Source organism: Anopheles coustani, chromosome 2, assembly GCF_943734705.1.
Source record: "Anopheles coustani chromosome 2, idAnoCousDA_361_x.2, whole genome shotgun sequence".
Lineage (NCBI taxonomy): Eukaryota > Metazoa > Arthropoda > Insecta > Diptera > Culicidae > Anopheles > Anopheles coustani.
In genome coordinates this window covers 20,730,265-20,753,130 of record NC_071289.1, presented here as the reverse complement: position 1 = coordinate 20,753,130, position 22,866 = coordinate 20,730,265, and the positions used below count along the sequence as shown (strand labels likewise).

Genomic DNA, 22,866 nt, shown 5'->3' with positions numbered 1-22,866 from the left:
CTTGTGCAAAGATGTTTTAAAGTAGATAAATATTGTATGCAGAAGAATGAAAAAACCAAATGTAACCATTAATTTCATCTGCTATTCGGCTGTTATTTGACGCACATCGGTTCTTAAAATTTTAAACTCATTGAACGTTGTTATTTTGAAAAAATTAAACATGGTGTTCGTAAGGACTTACCGAGTTTCTGAACGTTTGGCAACCCGGCGACTCCTTGCGAAACGCACACAATCATGATGCGCCTGTCAGTATTCCCTTTCTTGTTTGCACAGGATTCGTAAACAGCTGTGAACTAGCGTCGGCAACCAATACCACAACGCCTCGTTTTCTTGCTCTTTCTAACACACACAAGCCGTATCCTGGCCTGCGAGAGGAGCAGCTGCAAAGTGTGCGACCGTATACAATACAAAATCGATACACACACAATCCTTGGTCTATCCTTTCGCACGCACCTTATCACACGACGGTTGCGATGCGCTCATTGTCTTCATCATCCTAGCAAACCGTGCTTGGGTGTGAAGAGAAGTAGGCACGGTCACAGCTGTCAGAAACGCGGTCCTTTTCGAGTGTTGCGAAAATGTAACGAAAGTTCGAACCATTTCGTCGCAAGCCACGAGCGAGGGAACAGTGTTTTGCGATGGATTTCCTCTCCACCGTGGCCAACATTTTCGATGGCGACTGCCCAATTGCCATCGATCAGCGAAGGAAGGACTACGCGCCGGACCAGTTCGTGCTGTCGGAGTAAGTGTGTCGGGGGGAGTGGGTGGCGTATCCTTTGTTGGCAACCGATGGTAAATTGATACCTTATTTTTTGCGTTGACAGGTACATCGGTGAAATCGGGCTGTGGCTCGATGAAAAGCTCAGGGACCACGAGTTCCGCACCCCGCAGCGGAACGAACCGATCGAAGGTAGGCTTGGCCCGCGACGCACCGTCTTCGATGCGACCGAGGACGGGTCGATACTCATTTCGAAGGATAAGCTAACGCTACAGTCCCAGAATGCTTTCTCGACGGTGAAGGCGAACTGTTGTGTGTACAGTGGCCGGTGGATGTACGAGGTGAGGGGGAGTGTGCCATTAGCCGATTAACATCGAACGGGATAATTATAAGCTAATCAAGCACCATTTCACCTTCCCTTTGCCAGGTTCAACTTCGCTCGAAAGGCGTTATGCAAATTGGCTGGTGTTCGTCTCATTGCAAGTTCACGCAGGACACGGGCGTCGGTGACACCCGATACAGCTACGGGTTGGACGGGAGCAAGCAACGTATTTGGCATGTTTACACGCAGAAGTATGGCCCGTTCTGGCGATCGGGAGATATTTTCGGCGTATGCGTTGATATGGATGCGGGACACATCGAGTACTACCGGAACGGGGCGCCGCTTGGGGAAGCCTTCAGGGACATTGAACGGGGGCCCGGGTTGGCTTTGTATCCCGCCGTGTCGTTGGCGTTTAACGACAGCCTCACGGCGAATTTCGGTGGATCACCCTTCAAGCATCATGTCGAGCGTTACAGGCCACTCCAGGAGGCCCCGTATATTGCTCTATACCAAGCGGATTGTCTGTTAAAATATCTAGTCAACCTATCCGGGACAATCTCACAGCACGGTCGAACTTCCGCTAGTGGTCAGCAACGTTCCTCCACCAAACCCCAGTGCGTCACAGCGGAGTCGATGTACATGCTTCTGGCTGGATGCCTCATCGAACGGATCGCCCCACTGCTGGCCAACTCGTACGTCGTAGAGGACAAGGTGTTTAGCTACATCCGGGGCATGTGCGTGCTGCGAAGTAACAGCGGGGGCAAGAACGAAGCACCGACGCAACCGGGCGCCCCCGAGTCCACCCTCGGGACGTTTCTCACCCTCCTCTGGACCTACCTGGAGCTGGATGAGATGAAGCTGTTCCTGAAGAAGTTGCTCAATTTCCTCGCCAACACGTACAAGGAAACGCCGGTGGATTTGGAGTACGAAAAGCAGCGTAAGATCATCGTCATCCTCACGTGCATCTGCAATCATCCGGCGACGCGGAAGTACCTGCTCGAGTACAAGTTTTTCAAGAAGAACTGCCTGCCCCTTTTCCTCTACACGAAGCCACCGGATGAATCGACACTGGAACAGCTACTGCCGGACGATCACATCTGGACCGAAGGGCTCGGTGGATCGAAGGAGATATACTTGGCCGCGTGCGAGCGCCTAAAAGCGCACACTTCGGTGCTGTACACCCTGCAGAAGAACCTGATACAAATTCTCATGAACAACGGGGACGGCAATGAGACCAGCTCCCCGAGCAGTCGTCGAATCTTTGTGGCTAAAGTTCGGAAATTCGTCATGGACAATAACGTTGAGATGCGGGTGGGTTAAAAAGATTGCGATGACCTGGAAGCGGGCGTCCTAATACACTTCTCCCCAAATTTATAGGGCTTGTACTCATCAACAACACAGCCAGCCATCGGGTTGTCCTTCCTCTGCACGTTGCTCGATGTTGCCAAAAGCCTCTGGGAGGAAGAGTGCGTACAACGGGGTTCCGGAGTGGATCGTAAAAGCGTACCACCAGCTATCGACTGCCAGTTTTTCTACGATGGAACGTTCAAGTACGCCAATCTAGACCGAATTGGCGGTGTACTATCCTACCTGAGGAAGCATTTTCGGGCACAGCTGGTCGAAAAGCTTGGTGCGGACCATCCCAGTGTCGCCTCTGTCGATCAACCGAGCGATTTGAGGAGTGAAATTGGTGAGTATCGCTTTGATGATAACCCAAATGGTTGTTTTTATTAAACGTTTTGGGATGGCATCATGTTTAGCTGCGTTCAACGTATTTCTCGATTCGGCCATGTTTCTCGTGTCCGGTGGACCCAACACTGCCTACTCGCTAGTCTCCCGTGCGGCCAACAGTGGTCCGGATCGCCATCAGCAGACAAATCAAGCGCATCCAGCATCGATAGGGTTGGATGAAAACTCCTCCGGCATTACTCCGGGAACCTCTGCGGGAAAATGCACATCCGGGGCGATCGGTTGTGGACCGATGGACTCGTACCGAGCCGTCTGTGAACTGCTCGATTGTTGCGTGGTTTTCTACAATGCCATAGCGCACAAGTACGTCGTGATGATAGCGGATTTGCGCGATAACATATCGCACCTTTCGGATATTCTGCTCGAAACGAAGAGCAACTGTGACGAGGTGCTGCACAACTTGGAGGAACTAAAACGATGCGCCCGGACGGATGGAGGGCCGGGCTCGGCCTACAATCGATTGTCGCATGAGGAGCTGCTGCACGAACTGGACGCCCGTTTTGGACAGCGGAAAAGTATCTTTGCGGTTAGTTTACGCCCAGGGAAGATTGTTGTGCTTGTTGATGCTGAAATAATGGTTCTTTTGCAGAAACGATCGATGGAACTCGCCCGCAAACAAGCCTGGTATCGCTCGGTAGCCCTCGGAACGCATCGGAGGGGTCTGTTGTGCTGGCTCCTTGGGATCATCTTCGAGACTTTGCACAACTTCAGCTCGGAGGAGATCCTGTTCGCGTTCCTGCCCGAGACGTACATCAACGTCCTGCCGATCCTGCTCGACACGGTGCTGGACTTTAGCTTCCACGACACTGCCATCCAGCATGACCTCACCGGCGATGCCAAACTGATCGCATCGGCTGCCAACTTTCTTGCCAAACATCTGGCCGATCCGCGCGTCATTCTGGCATCCTGCAAAGACGCCCTCATTCAAGCCCTGGGTTCTCTGACCTGCCACGAGGCGGGCATTCGGGCGCTAGAACAGTCAACGCCGGAAAATCAGCAGGCACTCGTCCGCGCCCTGCTGCGACCGTACGAAAACCGGGCATGGGGTCAGAGCAACTGGTTGCTTCTGAGATTCTGGCTCGGGGATGGGTTTGCCTATCGGGAATCACGCCCACCGTGCGTTTGGCAGACGGGCCGGGATGCGACGGCCGTACGCTCTTTGGGATTGTACCGTAGCCGTTCGAAAAATGGCTCGCACACCGGACTGCTCCACCTGATTGCACCCGCGTGTCCGTCGAAACACTTCCAGCGGCTAATCAGCGAAACGCTCAGCCGGGACGAACCGTACTGTACGACGTTCCTGAACTCGGTACTTTCGCAGCTGAACTGGGCGTTTTCGGAGTTCATTCACATCCTACAGGACGTAAGTGGATCGAGTTGAAGCGTATCACATGATAAAATTGTACAAATTGTTTTCCTTTTGCTCTCTCTTAGATACAAAACATATCGCAACGCGACGAACAGTTGGTGATTGAAACGAAGCAGCTGAAAATCTGTTCCATGTGCTTCGAGCTGACCGTCTCGCTGATGCGTGCGCTGGAAATGATCGTCACCATCACGCCGAGTCTGCTGCAGGACGGTACACGGGCGAACGGCGAAATCATTCTCAGCCGCATCTGCCAGCTGGCCATACAGGTGCTTTCGCGGGTAACCGTTCCGCCCGGGTGCTTCCAGCACGTGATGGACCTCTGTCTGCCCGATCTGAGCAATGTGACACACTTTGCCATCATCAGTGCCGCCATCGGGATGCTACTAGCGTTGATGCGCCACGAGCTGCTGGGTGAGCGGACCGGCGGCGGTTCTTCGGAGTGCATCACGAAGATTCCTCGCATTTCCAAGTTCCTGCTGACAGACACGAGCTTTCACGTCGCTAGCTTGGAGTACGCGCTGGGGGAAGTGAAAACGCCCATCACGAACCAGAACGGCGAGGCACCGAGGGGCAATTTTGATCCGAAAATGCGTGCCCACATTGACCCGCTGACGAACGAGGTGCGAGTTCCGTCGCCTTTCCGTAAAGGTGGTTCCGGTGCCTGTGCTGGTGGTCCGAGTGGAAGCGGAGTTTGTGGTGGTTCCGTTGGCGTAAAGGAGATCATACCTGATCCACCGATCATTAAATTCAATATGGCCGATTGTAAGGACATACACACTGGTTTGCCTACAGGTTTAAGCATTTTCCATTCCATTTGCTTCGTTCCTAGATGTGAGTCACGTTTTGCCGGATGAAGTTGGCCAGATTGCGAGACTAATCGAAACGTTACAGCTGCGCCAGACGTTGCTCTCTGAGATCACGATTCTGTCGGAGGATTCACTGTGTCCCATTTGCTACGCCAAATCCAACTCAGCCGCGTTCGATCCTTGTCAACATCAGTCGTGCGAGTGAGTATTGAGTTGGTTCATTTTTCATTTGCAGTTGAGCTTTAACAGGGAGGTTTTTCGTTGTTTTTTTTAGAACCTGCATCATGCAACATCTGATGAACAGTAAACAGTGTTTCTACTGTAAAATACTCATCACTCGCGTCACGCGGCAAGACGGGGTAACCATCTACGAGGCGTGCAATACGCCACCCGCACCTCCGAACCTGCTTCGCATGGGAACCTCCCCGCTCGTGATCACATCCTCCACCGTACCGATCGACGGTGAATCGTCTGTTGATGCAACCACTACGCCACCTCCTCCTCCCGACGAGGTTGATGAATTCGATGGTCCTGGTGGACCATGAAACAAAATTACATTCCATTCCCATTCCCTCATAACGGTATTAATGTATATGCTTCTAAAGCAATGCAAAGACACAACTCCCATGTTTTTACCTTTTTTTCTGGAAATGCTTACAGCAAATCTCAATCATGAGCTAAAGTTAGGTTGAAGCTTTGAGCTTATGAGCAAAAATTATGAGTCACACGTGAGGGCAAGACAAACCTATCGGACGGACCATGACCTCATGCATTCAATTGTTAGCTAGCGAAATTGTTTGTGTTCTTTCTGAATGTCCCGTAACACTTTACCTCAACTCTACACGTTTGCTCATCTCTAACGAAATACGTAAGATATGTCGCCGGGAGCGGAAATGCTACTGAAAATGTTCACAAACTAGAATATAATCGCTTGATTGCTTGGTGCTACCGTAGACGAGTGTTTGATTAGGAGAAAGAATGGGTTATATTTTTGTTTTTCATACCATAATTACCCACGTAATGGAACTCCAATAGGTTATGCGTGATTTTTTGCTTATCAAACAGAAACATTCCTGTTACTAGTTCTAGATACCCACACACACACATACATCGCGTAGTTTTGTCGGTCGCATAAAAAGTTACCCGCCAAGGTCCATATTTTCGAACCTGTCCTGTTTGTAGAAACCGGCCCGCACCTGTCGGCCACCGAAGAACCGACCGTTCAGGTCAACTACCGCCTTGATCGCACTTTCCATTCGTTTAAATTCGACGAAAATTCGAACCGCTTCCTCGGGAACGACGTTAGGAACTTCGTGTATTATCACCGTGACCACATCACCGTATTTGGTGTTACACTCGTCCTTTACCTCCGGTTCGAGTTCATCGTCCACATCGCCCGGCCCAACCATGTTCTGCGGGTGAGGAGAAAAAGAGTCAACTCCGATTGCGTCCCAAACTAATAAGAGTTTTATCTATACGTACCCGAAGCAATACCACTTTGCTGGGAGATTTCATAATCTCGGTGATGGAAGGTTCCTGTGTTTGGCCGGCATTCGGCGGTGACATGTTGGGTGCCGTCTCTGTTGCACTGGCCGCGACACTGGAGGGTGTCACGGTCAGCGGAATATCCTTTTCGTGCACAATTCTACCGCCACGCTTGGAGGTTTTTTCCACCTGCAGAGCAACCGCCATGCCTTGTTCCTGCTTGCCCAATCCTTGTCCGTCTTTGAAACCGTATTTTGCCATTATTTTTGCCGCTACCGAGCTTCCACCGTATGCCGCGAGCTGGGAAACTCTGAAAAAAAAAACAATTTTCGCAAATAAGAATGACATGCCAAATTGCTGTATCGTCACAAGGGTTGGAATGCTTACTTTGATCCTTCAGGTATAGGGCCACCGGTAGATTCTTGTAAGGACGGTGGTGGGGCAATGGCCGCTCCAGTCGGTCGGCTTTGTCCGGGACGGAATTCTTCCTCATCGTCAGACGATGGTCGGCCGGCAAAGCCACTGTACTTTTTCGCTCCCGGTCCCTCTTCTTCCGGAGCGGCACCCAGCCCAGGCGTAGGTGTATTATTCGTTCTCATGCCAAACGAACGCTTGTATTCGCGCCTGTTTCTGCCGAAGTTACCCTGCAACGGTTTGATAGGCGGTTCCTTGACCTTTCGATCTTTCACCAATTTGTCGTACTCGTTTGGCCACATCGGATCGTACTCGTCCACCACGTCCCAGCTATAGTCATCGGATGCGGCCAAGCTGATGGGATTTGGTATCGGGTTGGTCGTCGTGATCGTAATAGGTTTTGCCTGCTTTATCGTCGTTTCAATCGACACGGAACCTGGAATATCGACACCACTGTTGGTGTTGCCTACGGTGGCCACAAACGATTGTTCCGTGGATGGTTCCTTCCTTGCTTTCAACACAACGGGGGTGAGTATCTACGTGGCGTACACGAAAAGACAAACATCCTTAATATCAATCAAAGATATTGCCATCTAACAACTTCTCCTACCTTGCCAGCCATTGGTTTTCTCATTATTGCTTTCGGTGTGATGGCCGGTTGGTTGACCTTCTTCACCTGCAGCTGAGTCTGCAGTAGTTTTATGCCCGATGACCAGCCAGCCACCTTGTCCGGGCCATGCTTTGTGTCCAAATCGTCGTACAGCGCCATGGTTGGTCAAAAATCTCTGATTATGATTCACTTCTACGGCCCGAAATTGTAAAATCGATACTAGCTTGGGCTTTGTTTTGAAGGCTGTGTGTGTTGACAAACTTTGACGTTTGTCCAAGGTTTGTTGAGCAGTACCGACATTTGCAGGTTGGACTACTCGAAAATGTCAAAGTCAGAAAGTGATCGAATTTTCAAATTGGTCAAAAATGTTCGAGAATTAGTCAGTTAACCTTCAAGGAATTATAAACTATGATGACTTTATAAATCAAAATATCCATTAGATATGCAAAACTCCATTGTAGAAAATAATGCCGTTAAACTGCCTGTTGCACCAAGGTTAAAGATATTTTGCTATTAATGTTTTCATTAAAATTAAACCTATCCTCTTGTTAATTGCTTTTTTGTAACATTTGCTATGTTGCAGTTATGCTCAGAACTGTTCATACGATTTTATTGTCAACTCGAAACCCTTCCTGCAGCTACTAATGGTAAACCAATTCACAAAGTAGTCGGCTTCTTTTCAACGCTAGGCGATTGGGTTAATTACGTCTGACTTTAACTACACTTGGCGTTGGAAGAAGGCTCAACAAAGCAGGCTGCAGCTGGTAAAAAGGACTCTTCATTTATAAATAATCTCCAAAAATTTTGCAACCATGGTGTTTGGAATTACCGGTCAATACTTGTGGTGCGTGGTGCCACTGCTCGGCTTCGGAGTCGGATGGTTTCTAGACAGGAAGGAAACGGAACGGATGACCATATTCCGGGACAAGAGCAAACTGTACGGAAGATTGCTGCAGGACGGAGAAAAACCATCTTGGCCTTAGGAGGCTAACCCGTCGATATGGCAGTACTGTAATTGGCAACCAGATAACTCTTAGTAAAGGAAATATACTTACATTCTTTGTACAGCAGGCACATTTTAAAGAGTTATGTTATACCACCGATTCAAGTCATTTATTTTAAATAAAATCTACAAAATCTTGTTTTGTTCTTTTATCATTCAGTAAAACATTGCTCCCAAAATGGTCTTCAACTTAAAACATGCTTTGGAGTCGCTCCTGACACACGGTTCCATGGTGTAATGGTTAGCACTCAGGACTTTGAATCCTGCGATCCGAGTTCAAATCTCGGTGGAACCTGGTCTCACACGAGCAATTCTTTTTTCGAGCGAGCTACTTCTCGCGTATTATTTAGTTTTCTTTTTTCACGTAAGACAAAACGTTTCTTTTGCATATTTTTAAAGTTTGCCGAACAATACAGTAATGCTTGAGGGATGAAAATGTTTGAATAAGAATTGCCACAGGATTACAGGACTGCCTGCTGTTAAGATTTACTTTAACAGTAGAATAATAAATAAAAATGCATACTTATTTAAAATTTTATGCAACTTTTACAATATTGTAAAAAACCACAACTTGCTAAACCATGTATTGACATAAATAGGTATATCTATTACAATAAATGTGGCGGGATTGGTTTACTATTTGAGCTATGATTCCCAGAATCGCAGGTGGGGGTATAGCTCAGTGGTAGAGCATTCGACTGCAGATCGAGAGGTCCCCGGTTCAAACCCGGGTGCCCCCTCAGCTGATGCTCTTTTTGCTGCATCCCTGATAGATGAATGCATCGGCGTGCAAGCTTCGTAAACAAAGATTTCACACGAAAACAATCAATTCCCCCTCTAAATCCTTTCCCGTGGAATCTCCTTGCTGATCATAATTTATTTGGAATTTATGTTCTCTCTTACGTAATTTTGTACAACATTTATATTTTTACTTTGATTACCAAAGATGAGATGACCAAAGAGAGTATGTACCTTCATTGTTAGGCTGCGAGAGAAAGTAATAGATTTTTTGGAGTATTAACTGTAAAATCAATAATGTATGTTTTTAACTACTTATTGCGAAAGTATTATCATGTAACAAGTCATCTGCATCATGGTATAAGGTTAAAAACAATCTCTAACTATTTACATCAGAACTGTCTGTCGAACCCATGGTCGTAGTCAAATACGGCTGATCTGCCTACCACCATTGCGTGCTCAGTGAGGGCACCGAGCTTGGCATGGTACAGCACGTCCGATATCAACTTTTCGGCAATAATCTTCTGTCGGGGGTTCATGCTTTCCAGTTCCAGCGCAATGTTGGTGGCAAACACCGTCGATCGTACGCCTACTTTGCTTTCATTGCAGAATGCCTTCATACCGTCCATACTTGATCGGGAATTGTTTTGCAACGAGCTTCGTTGATTATTTCCACCGGCCACATTCTTTGTCACCGGAACCTTGGATCCTTTTTGGTACGAAACCAACTCTCCCTTGATCTCTCGGCATGAACTGTTTTTCACAGATCTTGCTAGTTCAAGTACCTAATTAAAAAGGCAGAGTAATTAGTTCGTACCATGGTACTTATAGTAAGAAACATCTCGTTACTCACCTCTTCCCCTGGCTCTTGCAATGAATAATATTCAACAAGTTGCACATTGCTGTCCGTGTCGGCTCTAGAGTTCCCGTCATCCGATAGATACGGATCATCTGGTATAATCTGTTCGATCACTTCAAGGGTACCGCCACCCGAAAGTTCTTGATAATCGACCCCGTTTTCGTTTCCATCGTGGTCACCCTGTCCGTCGTTTGGAGAAATCGTGCCTTGTATCTGTGAGAATGCAAAAGTCTAGTAAGATCATGACGTACGTTTTCTAAAAAGAAAAAAAAACTAAACGTGTTTTCGACATACTTCAATTCGAATTGGCTCCGAGAGGTATGGATTTTTAACGAATTGAACTTCCTTAACGTTCGAGTCATCGTCAGTGGAGGGAAGCGAAGGGTTAAATGACGAAACGAAAGCGCCGGCATCCAGATCTTCCTCGTACAGAATATCCTCAACATTTACGCAGGCATCTTTGGATTGTTCTTTCAGTAAAATAAGCGCATGCTTCCTATACAAGTGCCGCTTGCAGTTTGATGCCGAGCCCTCCGAGTACGAAATAACGTTGTGGCAGTAGTTGCAACGAGCTCTACAGGCTCCGTCTAATTTTAAGAAATGTTTCCAGGTTTCGTCGGATGTCAACCTGAGGTCCCGAGCCATTTTCTAAAAAAGAAACAAAGAAGCTGTTAGCACAACGTTGTAGAGACGGACATTCTTGAACATACTTGGATTTGTCTCTTTTTTGCCTTCCGTTCCCGTATCATTTGTTTTTCGTCGGGATGGTACTCTCCAAAGTTTTTTCCATTGTAAACGGATGGGTGCGCTCTGTACAGATGCTTTTTGCAAACGGTAGCCATGTCCTTCGAGACATCTATGTACACCGTACAATAGTTACAACGGACTCGGGTTTTGCACCGCGACACTTTACTGAAGTGCTTCCTAATTTCTTTAAAAACAGACATGGAAATCTACAATTAAAAAACACAAATGTTGATGTATGAATGTATGGCCCTTATGCATACCTTCTTATATGCTTAAAATCATTATAAACATAATTGTTATCCCCAAAGATAGAAAGCATTTCAAATAATTTACAGTTAACAGAATATTCTCTAATGAATTTGAGGAGCTCTATCGGTCGGTATTGAAGCGATCGGTGCCAGTTCCGATCCGTTCCTAGCCTAACACTTCGCTACAAATAATCCTCCAACACTTTCGGGAGCTCGGAACGGTTATCAACGATGGATTGAACCAATTCACAAACCAACGAAGTTTTCAAATGCAACGGAGGTTAAGCGTTCGGAAAACCACATTCTCAATAATTGCAATAAAACATCAACTTTCCTATATGACTGATTTTTATACGACACTATTTAAAGAAGCACATTATTTTGAGTTTAAAATTTAAATTTAAATAGTTTAGAAATGCTGGCTAGTTCTGCATCGGAATGCGGTTAGGGCTAGTCCATTTCACCAGCATCATGCTCAAAGGTACCAACTCGCACAACAACCATAGAATCTTCGCACAAACTTTCCAGCTTAGCATTATAAATTACATCCGATATCAGCTTTTCCGCTACGATTCTTTGATATTCTGGCAAATTATCGAGCTGCATAGCAACGTTTGTCGCGTAAAGGGTGCCTTGCAAACTTAAATCCGTTTCACTCATTAAACCCCTTAAAAAAGATTCATTTACTTGTTCCGCTTTGGATTCCCGAGAGTCGTCGAGCTCTTCCTTAGCGCCTTGATCGTGGGCGCGCTTAACCGCCCGCGTCATTTCGTTAGATTGTTTGCTCAATCCGGCTTTTTCGAGGGCCTGAAACGAAGCAGAAAATAGAAAATACAAATTTGAACCGTTTTGTAAGTTTTTAATATTCTCATCTTACATCTTTTTTCGACTCCGGACAATCAACAAACTGCATTTCCGTGATGGTATATTCCTCTTCGTTTTGAGACGTCTCATCGTTTATCGAAGGCTCGTAATTGCCGCCGTCGTCGTCCCCATCGTCGAGGGTTTCTTCATCGAGCGGATTAAATTTGATGTATTCCTTTCCGTTATAGAAGTTGGGGTGCTTTCTCGCCAGATGCCTTTTGCAGTTGGACGTTCCGTGCCGGAAGCAAGTGATAGTTTTCTGACAATGAAAGCAGCGGGCTCTGGTTTTGCATGGCAACATTTGGAAGTGGTTCCATATTTGACTGTAAATTTTCGTTCCCTTCTGCATTGCTGGTGTCTAATCTCTGAAGGAGTTGCAAAGTTCCACTTGATGTTCTGATCAAATAAAAAACAAAACGAATGACACAATGTACCACAACTACCATTTATTTTATTCATTTATTTATTGATTAAGGTTTTACGGGCTTTACCCACTACCAATAGAAGACATTTTTATTTTTTTTAAACCAAATTCTCATCAGTAAACCTACTCATAGAGTGTTGCATGGTAGGAAAAATTTCAAAACAAAAACAATCACTGTTGATCGCATCGTATGTTGATTCAACACAATCCAAGATGACGGACTCGTAGTCCGGAACGTCTCATTTTCACCGAACGGATTTCAAGGAACACCTGATAGGTTCGATCCGACTCGAACAACTGCCCGGATTTTCCAATCCGGGCAAAAGTCGCGGGTACCGCATTTCCGTCGGTGCTGGAATTCGTGACACCCGCGAAGTTGTTCTATTTTCGGGCATTAAACGCACCAATTAATGGAGGGCAACGCTAATTTCATCGAAACGTATCGTGGCGGAGGGGAAAGAAGCGTCATCACGCAGCTGTACAGTAGTGAAATATAGATTTCATCACGAAATATGAACACGGTTGGGGATGAAAACAACATCTTCGTACGCTGATCATAATATCCACTCCTCAATCTTACCTAGTGATATTCTTTCGGGCACTAACTCATCGAGTTATTTTCAATTTCACTGAACTATGTCCGCTCTTTACGGTGTCCAAGCTAAAACCTATGATTCTTTCAAAATGGAACAAGCTGCAAGCGAACGGAGGTGCCAACCACTTCACATCATTCTCTATAGTTGTGTTGGTTAATGCGCACGGTTGTCGACGCTATGCCAGCTACGCTAGCCACTATGGGTTTCCGATGATTTTTATACATTCAGCTAGCATTTCTCCCATTTATAATATTGCATTTAATACAGTGTATAAAGAAAAGTAATTAAAAGACTCACAATGGTTTTTTATTGTGGAATTATGATCTCAAAATGTCCGTTCCAATTTATTACATGAAAACCTACAAGCTAATCAACACACGCACACACACATAACCACGTCTGACATTTGTGTTGGTGTGTTTCGGTATAAAACCGTGTATCGGAAAAGGTGTTTCAATGCCTTACACACATTGTTACAAATCTACATTACATTACATCGTCGATGCGTCACGTCGGGTTGAAGGCTTACAACGCCGCGTCCTCAAATGTTCCTACATGCACCAGAACCATCGATTTTTCCGTTAGATTTTTCAATTTGGCATGGTACAAGACATCCGACATTAGCTTCTCTGCGATGATCCTTTGGCGACTATCCAAACTCTGAAGCTGCAGTACAACGTTCGTTGCATGCACTGTTGCTTTGAAATTATCATCGTTCAAGTCGTTGTCACCGAAAAACGTTCGATTTTTCTCAAACTGATCAAACGAGGCCTGATTGCTCTCTCGAGGGCTTCTGCCCGTTGATGAGCGATTCTTGCTAACCCTCACTCGTAATCCCCGTGTCTGTTCTTCATACTGATTTTGTGAGTTCGATAAGGCATTCAAAGGATCGGCCAGATTCTGGAATACGCAAACATAAAGCAATTTGTATGATGGTTTTATTGATGCTATTTGTATGTTTGTACTTACCGAGAAGTTCTTTGGATCTTGAACGCTCACAAAATCTACGTTGGATTCTTCGATCAACTCATCTTTTAGTACCGGCGATCCGGCATCACGCGAATCCGCTTCGTTAGAGGAAAACTCCGCAGCTGACCGTTTCAAACGTGTATTGGGACGCTCGCCACTAGGGAAATAGTCCGAGTCGGAATCTTCAGTTTTTGCATTGCCGTTGTTCTCCGGCGCATCGTTATACACTTCCCCTGGATGTTTGCGAAACAGATGTCTTCTCAAGTTGCTTATCTCACATCCGGAGAACGTGAGCCGATCACCGCAATGCAAACATGAGGCTTTATTTCTCGCCACGTCCCTCGAAAAGTGTTTCCAAAGGATGCTTTTTTTAGGTTTTGGAGTTTTTGTACCACTGTTATTTAGCCTTGCCCTCTTGATTCGTGGCCCCAGGTCGACGCCCGGATGGATACGGACTACATGCCTTCTCATGTTACTCGTGTTTTGGCTCGCTATGACGAGATTGCAGTGCAGGCACTTTTTAAGATTCCCCGATAATTTCTTAAAATGACTCCATATCGCGCTGGAGCGGTAAGGGCCTCTCTTTGCAACGTCATCAGCCGGACGTTCCTGATCGGACTCCTCCTCGAAAACCTGCTCTTCTTCTTTAATTATCCCCGCAAAATCGTTTGCTTCATCATCATCTAAAATATCGTCTCCCATTTGAATATCAGGATGCTTGCTAAGAAAATGCCTTTTCAAGTTGAACGTGGTTCGATTGTACGCCAGAACCTTATTGCAATCGTTACATTGTGCTCGTTTGTCGGATAACAGCGTAAAGTGATCCCACACGGTGCTTGTTCGTCTGTCGGATTTCTCGGGGCTTGTATGGGCGGGTTCTACTTCCAACGTTTCCATTGTGTTCTGCAAGAAGAAGTCAGATTTCGGTTATCAACTGTGAGGTAGTAGCAACAAATTACACATTATTCAACACAAATTGCATGCCAGAACAGTGTCGTATTGAGAATCATCCAGCTCTCGGATCATATTGAGCTCTTCGACTGTTGTTTGCTAACATTATCGAACAGCTTTAACGAATCACTCCAAGAAAGCAAGCAAGCGAGCAAGCAAGATTGGTGGTGGCAACGTAACTCCAGAGCGATTATACGAGGTACGCTCTGTATGGTTACCATTTTAGCGCCACTTTGTTTAACATGTTTTCACTTTAAAACACAATTATCTCACGTTAATTCATCAGGTAAACACTTACTTTTGGCCTTTAGTAGCGAATTAGATGATATTTTCACTTCTCTGGCACAATTCACTTGGAATCATTGGCGTCCGACGCGTGCAAATGGATCTACTGAATCCCAATCCCTGGGAACTGTCAGTTTTTGCCAACACGCACATCATGACGGTTGAAAGTTACCGTGTCATGTATGTGTGCGTTAGATGATGATGATAAAAAGAGATAGTATAGCAAGGCAGTAAAAGCAAAACAGAATTGTGGCCTGCTTTCAACCGACGGTTCCATGGTGTAACGGTTAGCACTCAGGACTTTGAATCCTGCGATCCGAGTTCAAATCTCGGTGGAACCTCTCTTTTTTCTTGGCGATGTTTATTAACTAATAGCTTTCTTAGCAAAGTGTAGAGTTTTGAAAAGTTTCTTGAGAGTTTGATAGAAAAGAAAAAGAGAAAATAACGCCACTACTGTATGGAAAAGCTCTGTTGCTAAAATACAACAAGAAAAAAGTGTCACCTGAGGGGGCACCCGGGTTTGAACCGGGGACCTCTCGATCTGCAGTCGAATGCTCTACCACTGAGCTATACCCCCACGTTGCATAACTGGTACTGCTGCACGTATAAAACCGAGACGGCTGCTTCGATGTTTTCCACCAATATGTACATAACGCATAGCGCGTGTTCTTCTGCACATGCGTGAAAGGACATCTGGTATGGATATCGAAGGTATAGTTTTTCCCCTTATTTATTTACCCCGTATTAAAGGCGTGGCCTGAGCAAGCGTGTTGCGTAGGTTACCTAAAACTCTATATAGATACCCTCGTTTACCCTGTAATTGGTTTTCCTGCCTTAGATCAAGCTGTTTTTTTCTAACAAATTTGTGGCTCGCGACCATATCAATCCCCCGCCCTAACCAACCCTCTGGCAGGCACTCTTATGTGCTCGCGTGTATATAGTACATTTTCACGTTTGGTTGGATTTAATGTGAAAATGAAACATTACGGGTTTCATCTAGTCTCGTTTCTGTACCATTAGACGGGATCTTTGTTGCCCCATCCCTGGGCTGTTGTTTTCCTTCTTTCTCTTCTTGCAGCTACCGAAGCGTGGACCATCGAAATCACGTTCAATGTGAAGAAGCACTTCCGTTTCGTCGCTTGATTGAGGCGGAATTTACCCCCGGTCTCTCCTCTAGTACAAAAGGACCAACCGGTACGCCTGCGGAGCTTCGTTCGTAACAGTTCCTTACATTATGGGTTCGCTTATAACTTTCAATCACTGAACCACTTCACCGAGTGGAACCAAATAGCGGAGGCGGAAGTTAGTAAACAAGTGCATAAAATGAGGACGACCTCGTCAAGCAACCAGCACGGTAAACATGGAAGGAGGACGCTTGTGATAAACAGGTAGTTTGCAGCCATCACCAGCCAAAATTACATTAACTTGAGCAATGTGTTTTAAAATTTCCCCAGCTTCCAGAATGATTCATTCTCACCTTCGCATAGGCACGGGTGTCGGCACGGGCAGAGTTTCAAACGACGGGCCGGGCCAAATGATGCAGTCATTACCTACTTGAATAATTTCATACGTGTAATCCAGTCGTTTAATTTGGGCTAATTTTTGTATAGAGAAAAATAAAGCCCACCATGTTTCAACCTACGATAGAACCTTTCAGTAATTACTGTTTTATTCATGTTTGTAGAAAGCTTTGTTCGAAACCAACATACTCTTTCATTTAACTATCACACTGGTCTAGCTCCTTTTCCATGTTGAATATTGATTCATTTGAGTGTAGCGGTTATATGGCGTTTATTAAAATGTTCCCAGAAGCTTCCTCGGAGCGAACAAACCGCAGACAGATGCGTCCTATCGCGAGAATGCACAATTTTGCAACGGTATGCCGTACATTACCAACCACTAATTGACGAATAATTGTGCCTTGCTACGGCAACCGATTCGACCGTTGGTTTGAGGTTTGGGCCGACCATGTTACCTTTGAATCTCAAGCCTTAAGAATTACATGCACGTTGAATGGAATTTATGAAAATGCACAATGAATCATTACTAAAGGTAAATGTGAAATTTCGGGATTAAAAAAGAAGTTTCGCATTTCGAGCAATTCGAAGGCGATATTGAAACAGTTGAATTTTTATTTGAAAATAGTCATTAACAATTGGCGATTGCAATATTTATAACTATAACCACAAGATTTTACCAAAAATAAGATAGTCAAGCTATAAAAGATTCAAATCCCGTTAAAACTTTAAAAGAGCATCAGCAAAAAAATCCCTGCTCGCCAATGAATGATGTACAGAGACCGGTTAACTAATAAACTTTCTCGACTATAAATTACCGAACCGAGCCTACAGTTAATTGTAATGAGAGGTAATTAATAAAGTTTCAATATTAGCCACCCTGCGTCGGGAAAATCAGGCTGGCGCCCTCGCTCGCTCGCTACCGTAACATATTTGCCACAACCGTAATCAGTATGGCAATAATCTTTGCAAAATTGCGCCAATAAAATGTTGACCTCCGGCGGGCATGCACAATGGTTCGATGCCGCACGCGGCACATTCCGAACTGCCGGCGGGCCTCGGGTTGCCATGGGGGTTGCCGAGAGGTCACCCCATCATTGGACGCTTGCTGGAAGGGAGCCGTTGGATGCCAGGCCCGGGGAGCCCACTAATTGGCAATATGGCCGTTCCCCGGAGAGGAACGGCGAGTGGGAATGATAAAAGATAATTTTGCCACAATTTAGCAGACAATTTGTTCGTCATCGGATTCGAGCTTGATGGTCCACGGTTGGTAGAGGGTGGAAAACGAGCGCGCCGTGGGTATTTCCATTAGGGGAAAATATGTAAAATGGAAGCAAAACATCCGTTCTATGTGAAACAAGTGGATGCTGGGGGAGGGAAAATACGAAACAAGCGACGAGTTGGCTAAGGACTTCCTCCGTTCCGCGCCAAACATACACCGTAGAAATCACTTCGCAAGCGAAGGGGGTTGGTCGGAACCCCTGTTGTACATAATGATGCTACATAGGACACGGACACAATGGAAAGCACTGCTTCCAACATCGTCGCCCTCGACTGTAAGGATCTGTCGTTGCGCCTTCCTGCAGTCGTCAGTCGTCGGTGTGATACGGTCGCAGAAGGATGCACAGTCGAAACGCTGAGAGACTCGGGAACTAGGATCCTTTGGTCAGAATTGTGCTGAAGGTTCATGTGAAAGGTTGACCATGGAATAAGTGTGCTCTCCGCGTGGATAAGGATATTTCAATTGACGGGTTTTCCGTTGGAGCGTGAAAATCGTTTGCTTCCGGAGTGCGGTTTGTGAGTTTGAATGTGTACAACCGACCAACGGATGGCGTCGGTACAGGCCCATCTTCATGCCGGCGGCAACGGCACCACCGGAACCTACGGCCCGAAGGACATTAGTGGTGGGGCCACAATTGTTTCGCAGTGCAAATCGCCCACCGCGACAGCTATCTCCGCCAAGACACCCTTCTCGATCGAGGACATTCTCTTCCAAAATGGTGGCTCGCAGGCGACGCCCGCCCAACCTGATAATCGGTCGGCGAGTTCTTGCTCCCGATCCGGCAAGGAGCGGACCGGAGCGAGTGAAATCGGCGACCGCTCGCCCACATCCAGACCCGGATCCGCAGGGGACGTTTCCGACCGGGAGTCCGGCGGAGGATCGCCCGAACTTGTTCCGGAAGTGGCACGCAATCACTCCAATGACCGGAGCAAGGGCCCGAACGGGATAAACGGTGTAAGTGGTGGTGAGCGTGTGCACGCAAGTGGAAACAATCACAGTAAACATAGCAATTCGAATAGCAGTAACAATAATCCCAACAATATCGGCAGTAGTCATAATCACACTAACAACAACAATAACAGCAAACATTGTGATGCCAATTTGCGAAGTAATGCGATTGGTGATAGTGGTAGTAGCGGTGGTAGTGGTGGTGGGATGAAAATTTCAGATGATGAATACCGGAAGGTGCTGCACGGAGAAAGGTGAGCTCGAAGAAACCATTTTCTTTGACTTTGAATTCCTTCCTTGATAATCTCTTTTTTTTGTTCTATTTTAGTATTTTTGTTTTTAACGTGACTTTATATTTTGCAACGAGCTCATGATTAAATCATTTGTACCGAATGAATTACAGAGTGTGTTTCTAACAACTAACTTGAAACATGTTTAAACTCATTTGAAAGGATAGTTCTTTCGTTTTTATGTTATTTACAGTGCCTTGTAAAATATTACAAGGTGATGTAAAGTTATAATTTAAAAATGAAGATCATTTGTTTATTATCCATGATATGATGTTAAAACAAGTACTTCCCAAAGTAATAGATATGTTTTTAATTTATTAATATCGATCAGCTTTATTGCAAATTTGCTGGTAAAATTATTTTTAAAAATTTGTTAGAAAACTAAATATCTGGTCATTCGTTGCCTCATCTATTGATATCGGAATACAAAATGCTTTTGTGTAACTAAAAGCTTTGAGTGGGTTTTGCATGCTTTTACATTATTTTTTAATTCATTTTGATAAAAAAATGATCTAGAATCATTTTAATTTATCAGTAAATGAAGGAATTTGTGGGGTTTTTTTTTTCAAGAATCCAGTATATCTAATTCATTTAATTTGTTAGAGTTGATGATTTGACGGCTGATCTTATTTCATAAGTTATATTATTGTAATTAGTTTTACTCCTTCTAGAATACGTTTTAAATTCTATTTTCACTATGTTTTACGGTTGATTGATATAATTATATTATTAAAGTTTTATGTTTTCTTATCTTTAAGTTTTGCTGCACAATTAATTATTGCTAAAACGCCGTTTGTTTTCCTTTTTCGTTAGATTTGCAAACAAACTGAGTTTTGCCGGACCGCCGGGGACTGGCGTAGGACCGCCGCCCGGACCACCCCCGTCATTGCCTCCGCACCCACCAACGACCAGCTCGTCCGGGCCGGTACAGTTCACCAGCGGACCGTCGGCCGGCGTCCTCTACACGACCAACCCGTACAGCGATCCGGGCTATCTGCAGATGGCGCTCGGGGCCTACCTGGCACCGTCGGCCAGTGGCTACAAAACGGTCGACCCGTACTTCCTCTCCCAAGGTTGGTAATTGAGTTTCGGGAAAGTTGACCTCGGGGCCCATAAGTGGTGTCGTCCCTTGTTTGAGTGTTGATTGGGAAAAAACACTTTTTATCGTTTAATTTAATCGAACGTTGTGTGTGACGATTTTTTTTTGATACTCTCTTCCCCAAAAACGTGTAGGAATTTTTGCCGGATCTCCCCTCTTCCCCGGCGCCGGATGTCCTGACATTGCCCTCGGACTGGGGATGGGCATGAGCGCCCTGCGGCATTGCCGTCGCCGGAAAGCTCGAACCGTGTTCAGCGATCCCCAACTGACAGGACTGGAAAAGCGGTTCGAGGCGCAACGGTGAGTTTTCCGAAACGCCCCATGATGAGCTTGATGAAATTAGCTCGTAACTTTTCCGATGGTCATTGTTTATGCAACGCTTTCTGTTTCCCTTTCTTCTACTTTCACAATAATCACGCTGACAGCTACTTATCGACGCCGGAACGTGTCGAGTTGGCGTCGGCTCTCGGGCTCAGCGAGACCCAAGTGAAGACCTGGTTCCAGAACCGCCGGATGAAGCACAAGAAGCAGCTACGACGCCGTGAGGTCAACGCTACTGGTGAGTTTGGATCCAACCTAAGAAAATTTGAAACGTTCATTTGGTGAACCTTCCAAAAGGGGCGTGATGCCACTTGAATAGTACTTGTGATTGAATTAATTGGGCGGTCGAAAAAGGCTTCCCATTCCGGTTACGAACTCTGAATACTAAGCATCTCAAGGCAAGAAAACTTCCTTCGCCCGGAAAACCACCGAACCCAAGCAACGCACGAAAAGTAATTTCGAGCCATCTTGGGCAATAAAACGGCACGGACAAGCCTCTATGGTTGCGTGGAAGTGAAAGGCAAGTGAAACCACCATTAAGAAGGGTGGAGATCGGAGCAAACTCAATTACGAACCCCCCGGTAACCCGAACGGTTTTCCGACGGCAGCCATTTTGGAAGCGAAGGACAATTGCAACACCCTTAGATTAGTTCACAAGAAAGAGCGCCGTTTTTTGATCCTCTCTGTTGGGACGGGAAAACCTTTTAAGAAGTTACGAAGTTTCTTGCTTCTTTTGAAGAAGCACGGACAATTTACTTTGTGCGGGTCCGGGGTCCATTTTGCATGTTTTATTAATTCTTCAAACCAACCATTTATCTAGTGAAGGGGAATTTCCACTTTTCCACCCTGAGTGCTTTCAATTTTTCCTTTTATTATTCACGTCGAAGTATGTATTTTCCATTGACGAGTGAAAATTCTACTTCACCATGTTAGGAGGCCATGGGTGGTTGCTGAACTACATTCGGGTCTCTTATGTTATGTGACGTTGCTAAGCTCCACCGGATGTGGGAGCTCTTGAACTAGTTGGATAGCTTTCAAGTGGATTTCGCTGAATGCCAGCAACAATGGGGCTGGTATGCATCTTTTATATCGAAATCTATTGTCTGTATCAAGCATGGACAATCGAATGTGTTGGTGCTTGTCGTGCCCCAAATCCTCGTCATTTTATTAGCGCAATGTGCCGTGGAATTTTGTTATCTTGTGAGTGAAAGAAAGGAATTTTGGATGTCATGTGAACATGGGTTCCGCAAAAGTTAACCTTGGATCTCGTTAGAATGCTATTTATATGATAAAGTAAAGTGTTAATGAAAGACACTTGATAAATGAGTTAACTTAAATAAATCTGGATGGTAAAATTAACGTAGTTGTGCAGAGATGTGTTCATTTGAAACCAAATAACTAAACATTCTATTTTTGCACAATTATCAATTTCGGTCCTCTATAATGTAAACTTTAAAATAAAATTCCTCAACATTCGAAATATATTACTCTTAAGCTTTGATTTTTGTTAAATATATTATTTAATTTCATTATTGACAGAAACGAGCGGATCGAGCGGAATTGGAACCAGCAGCGGCACAGGAAGCAGCAACTCGTCGTCCACCGCATCCAGTCGGCTGCACGGTCCTCCCACTTCCGCTTCGTCTTCCGGCTCATCGTCTTCCTCAACTTCTTCCTCCGCTTCATCGACGTCCTCCGCATCGTCGGCGGGAGGAACCCCATCTACCACGGGGGACAAAAATGGCTTCGCGGCCTACGGTGCCAAGGGCCATCCCAAACCACCCCCTTCAGCCCCGTCGACGTCCGCCGGAAACGCCAACGGTTCGATGCTGAAATCGTTAACCACTGGCGGATCGATGCATTCGTCCTTTAGCCTGGTGAAACGTTCCGCGGCGGCTGCAGCGGCGGCGGCGGCGGCGGCAGCGGCAGCGGCGGCCATGAACGGTGGGGTTCCCCCAATGCCCACCTCGCCACCGAGTGCGGGGGGAGGCTCAATGCCGCATCCTTTCCAACACCAGCAGCATGCGAATCATAATCACCATCATCATCAGGCGCATCATCATCAGCCTCACCATCATCCGTCCCAGCATCCTGGCCATCATCATCTGGGGCATCCTTTTGCACCACCGGGCCTACAGCGCATACCGGGCAACGATGGGTCCTCCGACGATGAGGACGATCTGATGAACGAGAGCGACACCGATTGCAGCGATGTTGACATTGTTGGAGACGATCAAGGCTATCTAACGTGA

General features: G+C 45.9%; 6 protein-coding genes and 4 non-coding genes across 10 annotated transcripts; 6 read left to right on the top strand and 4 right to left on the bottom strand.

Moving 5' to 3' along the window:
• Positions 1-525: 525 nt before the first annotated feature.
• On the top strand, positions 526-5,917 carry LOC131266908 (E3 ubiquitin-protein ligase RNF123). Its single transcript, XM_058269597.1, has 9 exons — positions 526-742; positions 825-1,059; positions 1,146-2,351; positions 2,418-2,730; positions 2,801-3,315; positions 3,379-4,152; positions 4,224-4,920; positions 4,988-5,165; positions 5,239-5,917. The coding sequence occupies exons 1-9, from the start codon at positions 639-641 to the stop codon at positions 5,507-5,509; spliced, it is 4,293 nt and encodes a 1,430-aa protein (XP_058125580.1). The 5' UTR covers positions 526-638; the 3' UTR covers positions 5,510-5,917.
• Positions 5,871-7,719, bottom strand: LOC131266909 (splicing factor 45). The gene is made up of 4 exons (XM_058269599.1): positions 7,474-7,719; positions 6,837-7,399; positions 6,447-6,759; positions 5,871-6,376 (listed from the first exon to the last, which is right to left on the bottom strand). The coding sequence occupies exons 1-4, from the start codon at positions 7,630-7,632 to the stop codon at positions 6,104-6,106; spliced, it is 1,308 nt and encodes a 435-aa protein (XP_058125582.1). The 5' UTR covers positions 7,633-7,719; the 3' UTR covers positions 5,871-6,103.
• Positions 7,720-8,285: 566 nt separating this feature from the next.
• Positions 8,286-8,456, top strand: LOC131265642 (NADH dehydrogenase [ubiquinone] 1 beta subcomplex subunit 1-like). The gene has a single exon (XM_058267927.1). The coding sequence runs from the start codon at positions 8,286-8,288 to the stop codon at positions 8,454-8,456; it is 171 nt and encodes a 56-aa protein (XP_058123910.1).
• A 243-nt stretch (positions 8,457-8,699) lies between these two features.
• Positions 8,700-8,771, top strand: Trnaq-uug (transfer RNA glutamine (anticodon UUG)). The gene has a single exon. It is a non-coding gene; the product is annotated as a tRNA-Gln (tRNA).
• Positions 8,772-9,144: 373 nt separating this feature from the next.
• Positions 9,145-9,216, top strand: Trnac-gca (transfer RNA cysteine (anticodon GCA)). Its single transcript has one exon. It is a non-coding gene; the product is annotated as a tRNA-Cys (tRNA).
• Positions 9,217-9,553: 337 nt separating this feature from the next.
• Positions 9,554-13,059, bottom strand: LOC131262473 (uncharacterized). Its single transcript, XM_058264483.1, has 7 exons — positions 12,937-13,059; positions 11,946-12,328; positions 11,756-11,875; positions 10,784-11,026; positions 10,368-10,721; positions 10,068-10,286; positions 9,554-9,999 (listed from the first exon to the last, which is right to left on the bottom strand). Exons 2-7 carry the CDS (start codon positions 12,279-12,281, stop codon positions 9,607-9,609), a joined length of 1,665 nt encoding a protein of 554 aa, XP_058120466.1. The 5' UTR covers positions 12,282-12,328; positions 12,937-13,059; the 3' UTR covers positions 9,554-9,606.
• Positions 13,060-13,242: 183 nt separating this feature from the next.
• On the bottom strand, positions 13,243-15,280 carry LOC131262474 (uncharacterized). The gene is made up of 3 exons (XM_058264484.1): positions 15,171-15,280; positions 13,922-14,824; positions 13,243-13,852 (listed from the first exon to the last, which is right to left on the bottom strand). Exons 2-3 carry the CDS (start codon positions 14,816-14,818, stop codon positions 13,478-13,480), a joined length of 1,272 nt encoding a protein of 423 aa, XP_058120467.1. The 5' UTR covers positions 14,819-14,824; positions 15,171-15,280; the 3' UTR covers positions 13,243-13,477.
• A 146-nt stretch (positions 15,281-15,426) lies between these two features.
• On the top strand, positions 15,427-15,498 carry Trnaq-uug (transfer RNA glutamine (anticodon UUG)). The gene has a single exon. It is a non-coding gene; the product is annotated as a tRNA-Gln (tRNA).
• Positions 15,499-15,662: 164 nt separating this feature from the next.
• Trnac-gca (transfer RNA cysteine (anticodon GCA)) lies at positions 15,663-15,734 on the bottom strand. Its single transcript has one exon. It is a non-coding gene; the product is annotated as a tRNA-Cys (tRNA).
• A 2,747-nt stretch (positions 15,735-18,481) lies between these two features.
• On the top strand, positions 18,482-22,866 carry LOC131264063 (motor neuron and pancreas homeobox 1). Its single transcript, XM_058266352.1, has 5 exons — positions 18,482-19,158; positions 20,008-20,267; positions 20,428-20,593; positions 20,719-20,852; positions 22,154-22,866. The coding sequence occupies exons 1-5, from the start codon at positions 18,482-18,484 to the stop codon at positions 22,864-22,866; spliced, it is 1,950 nt and encodes a 649-aa protein (XP_058122335.1).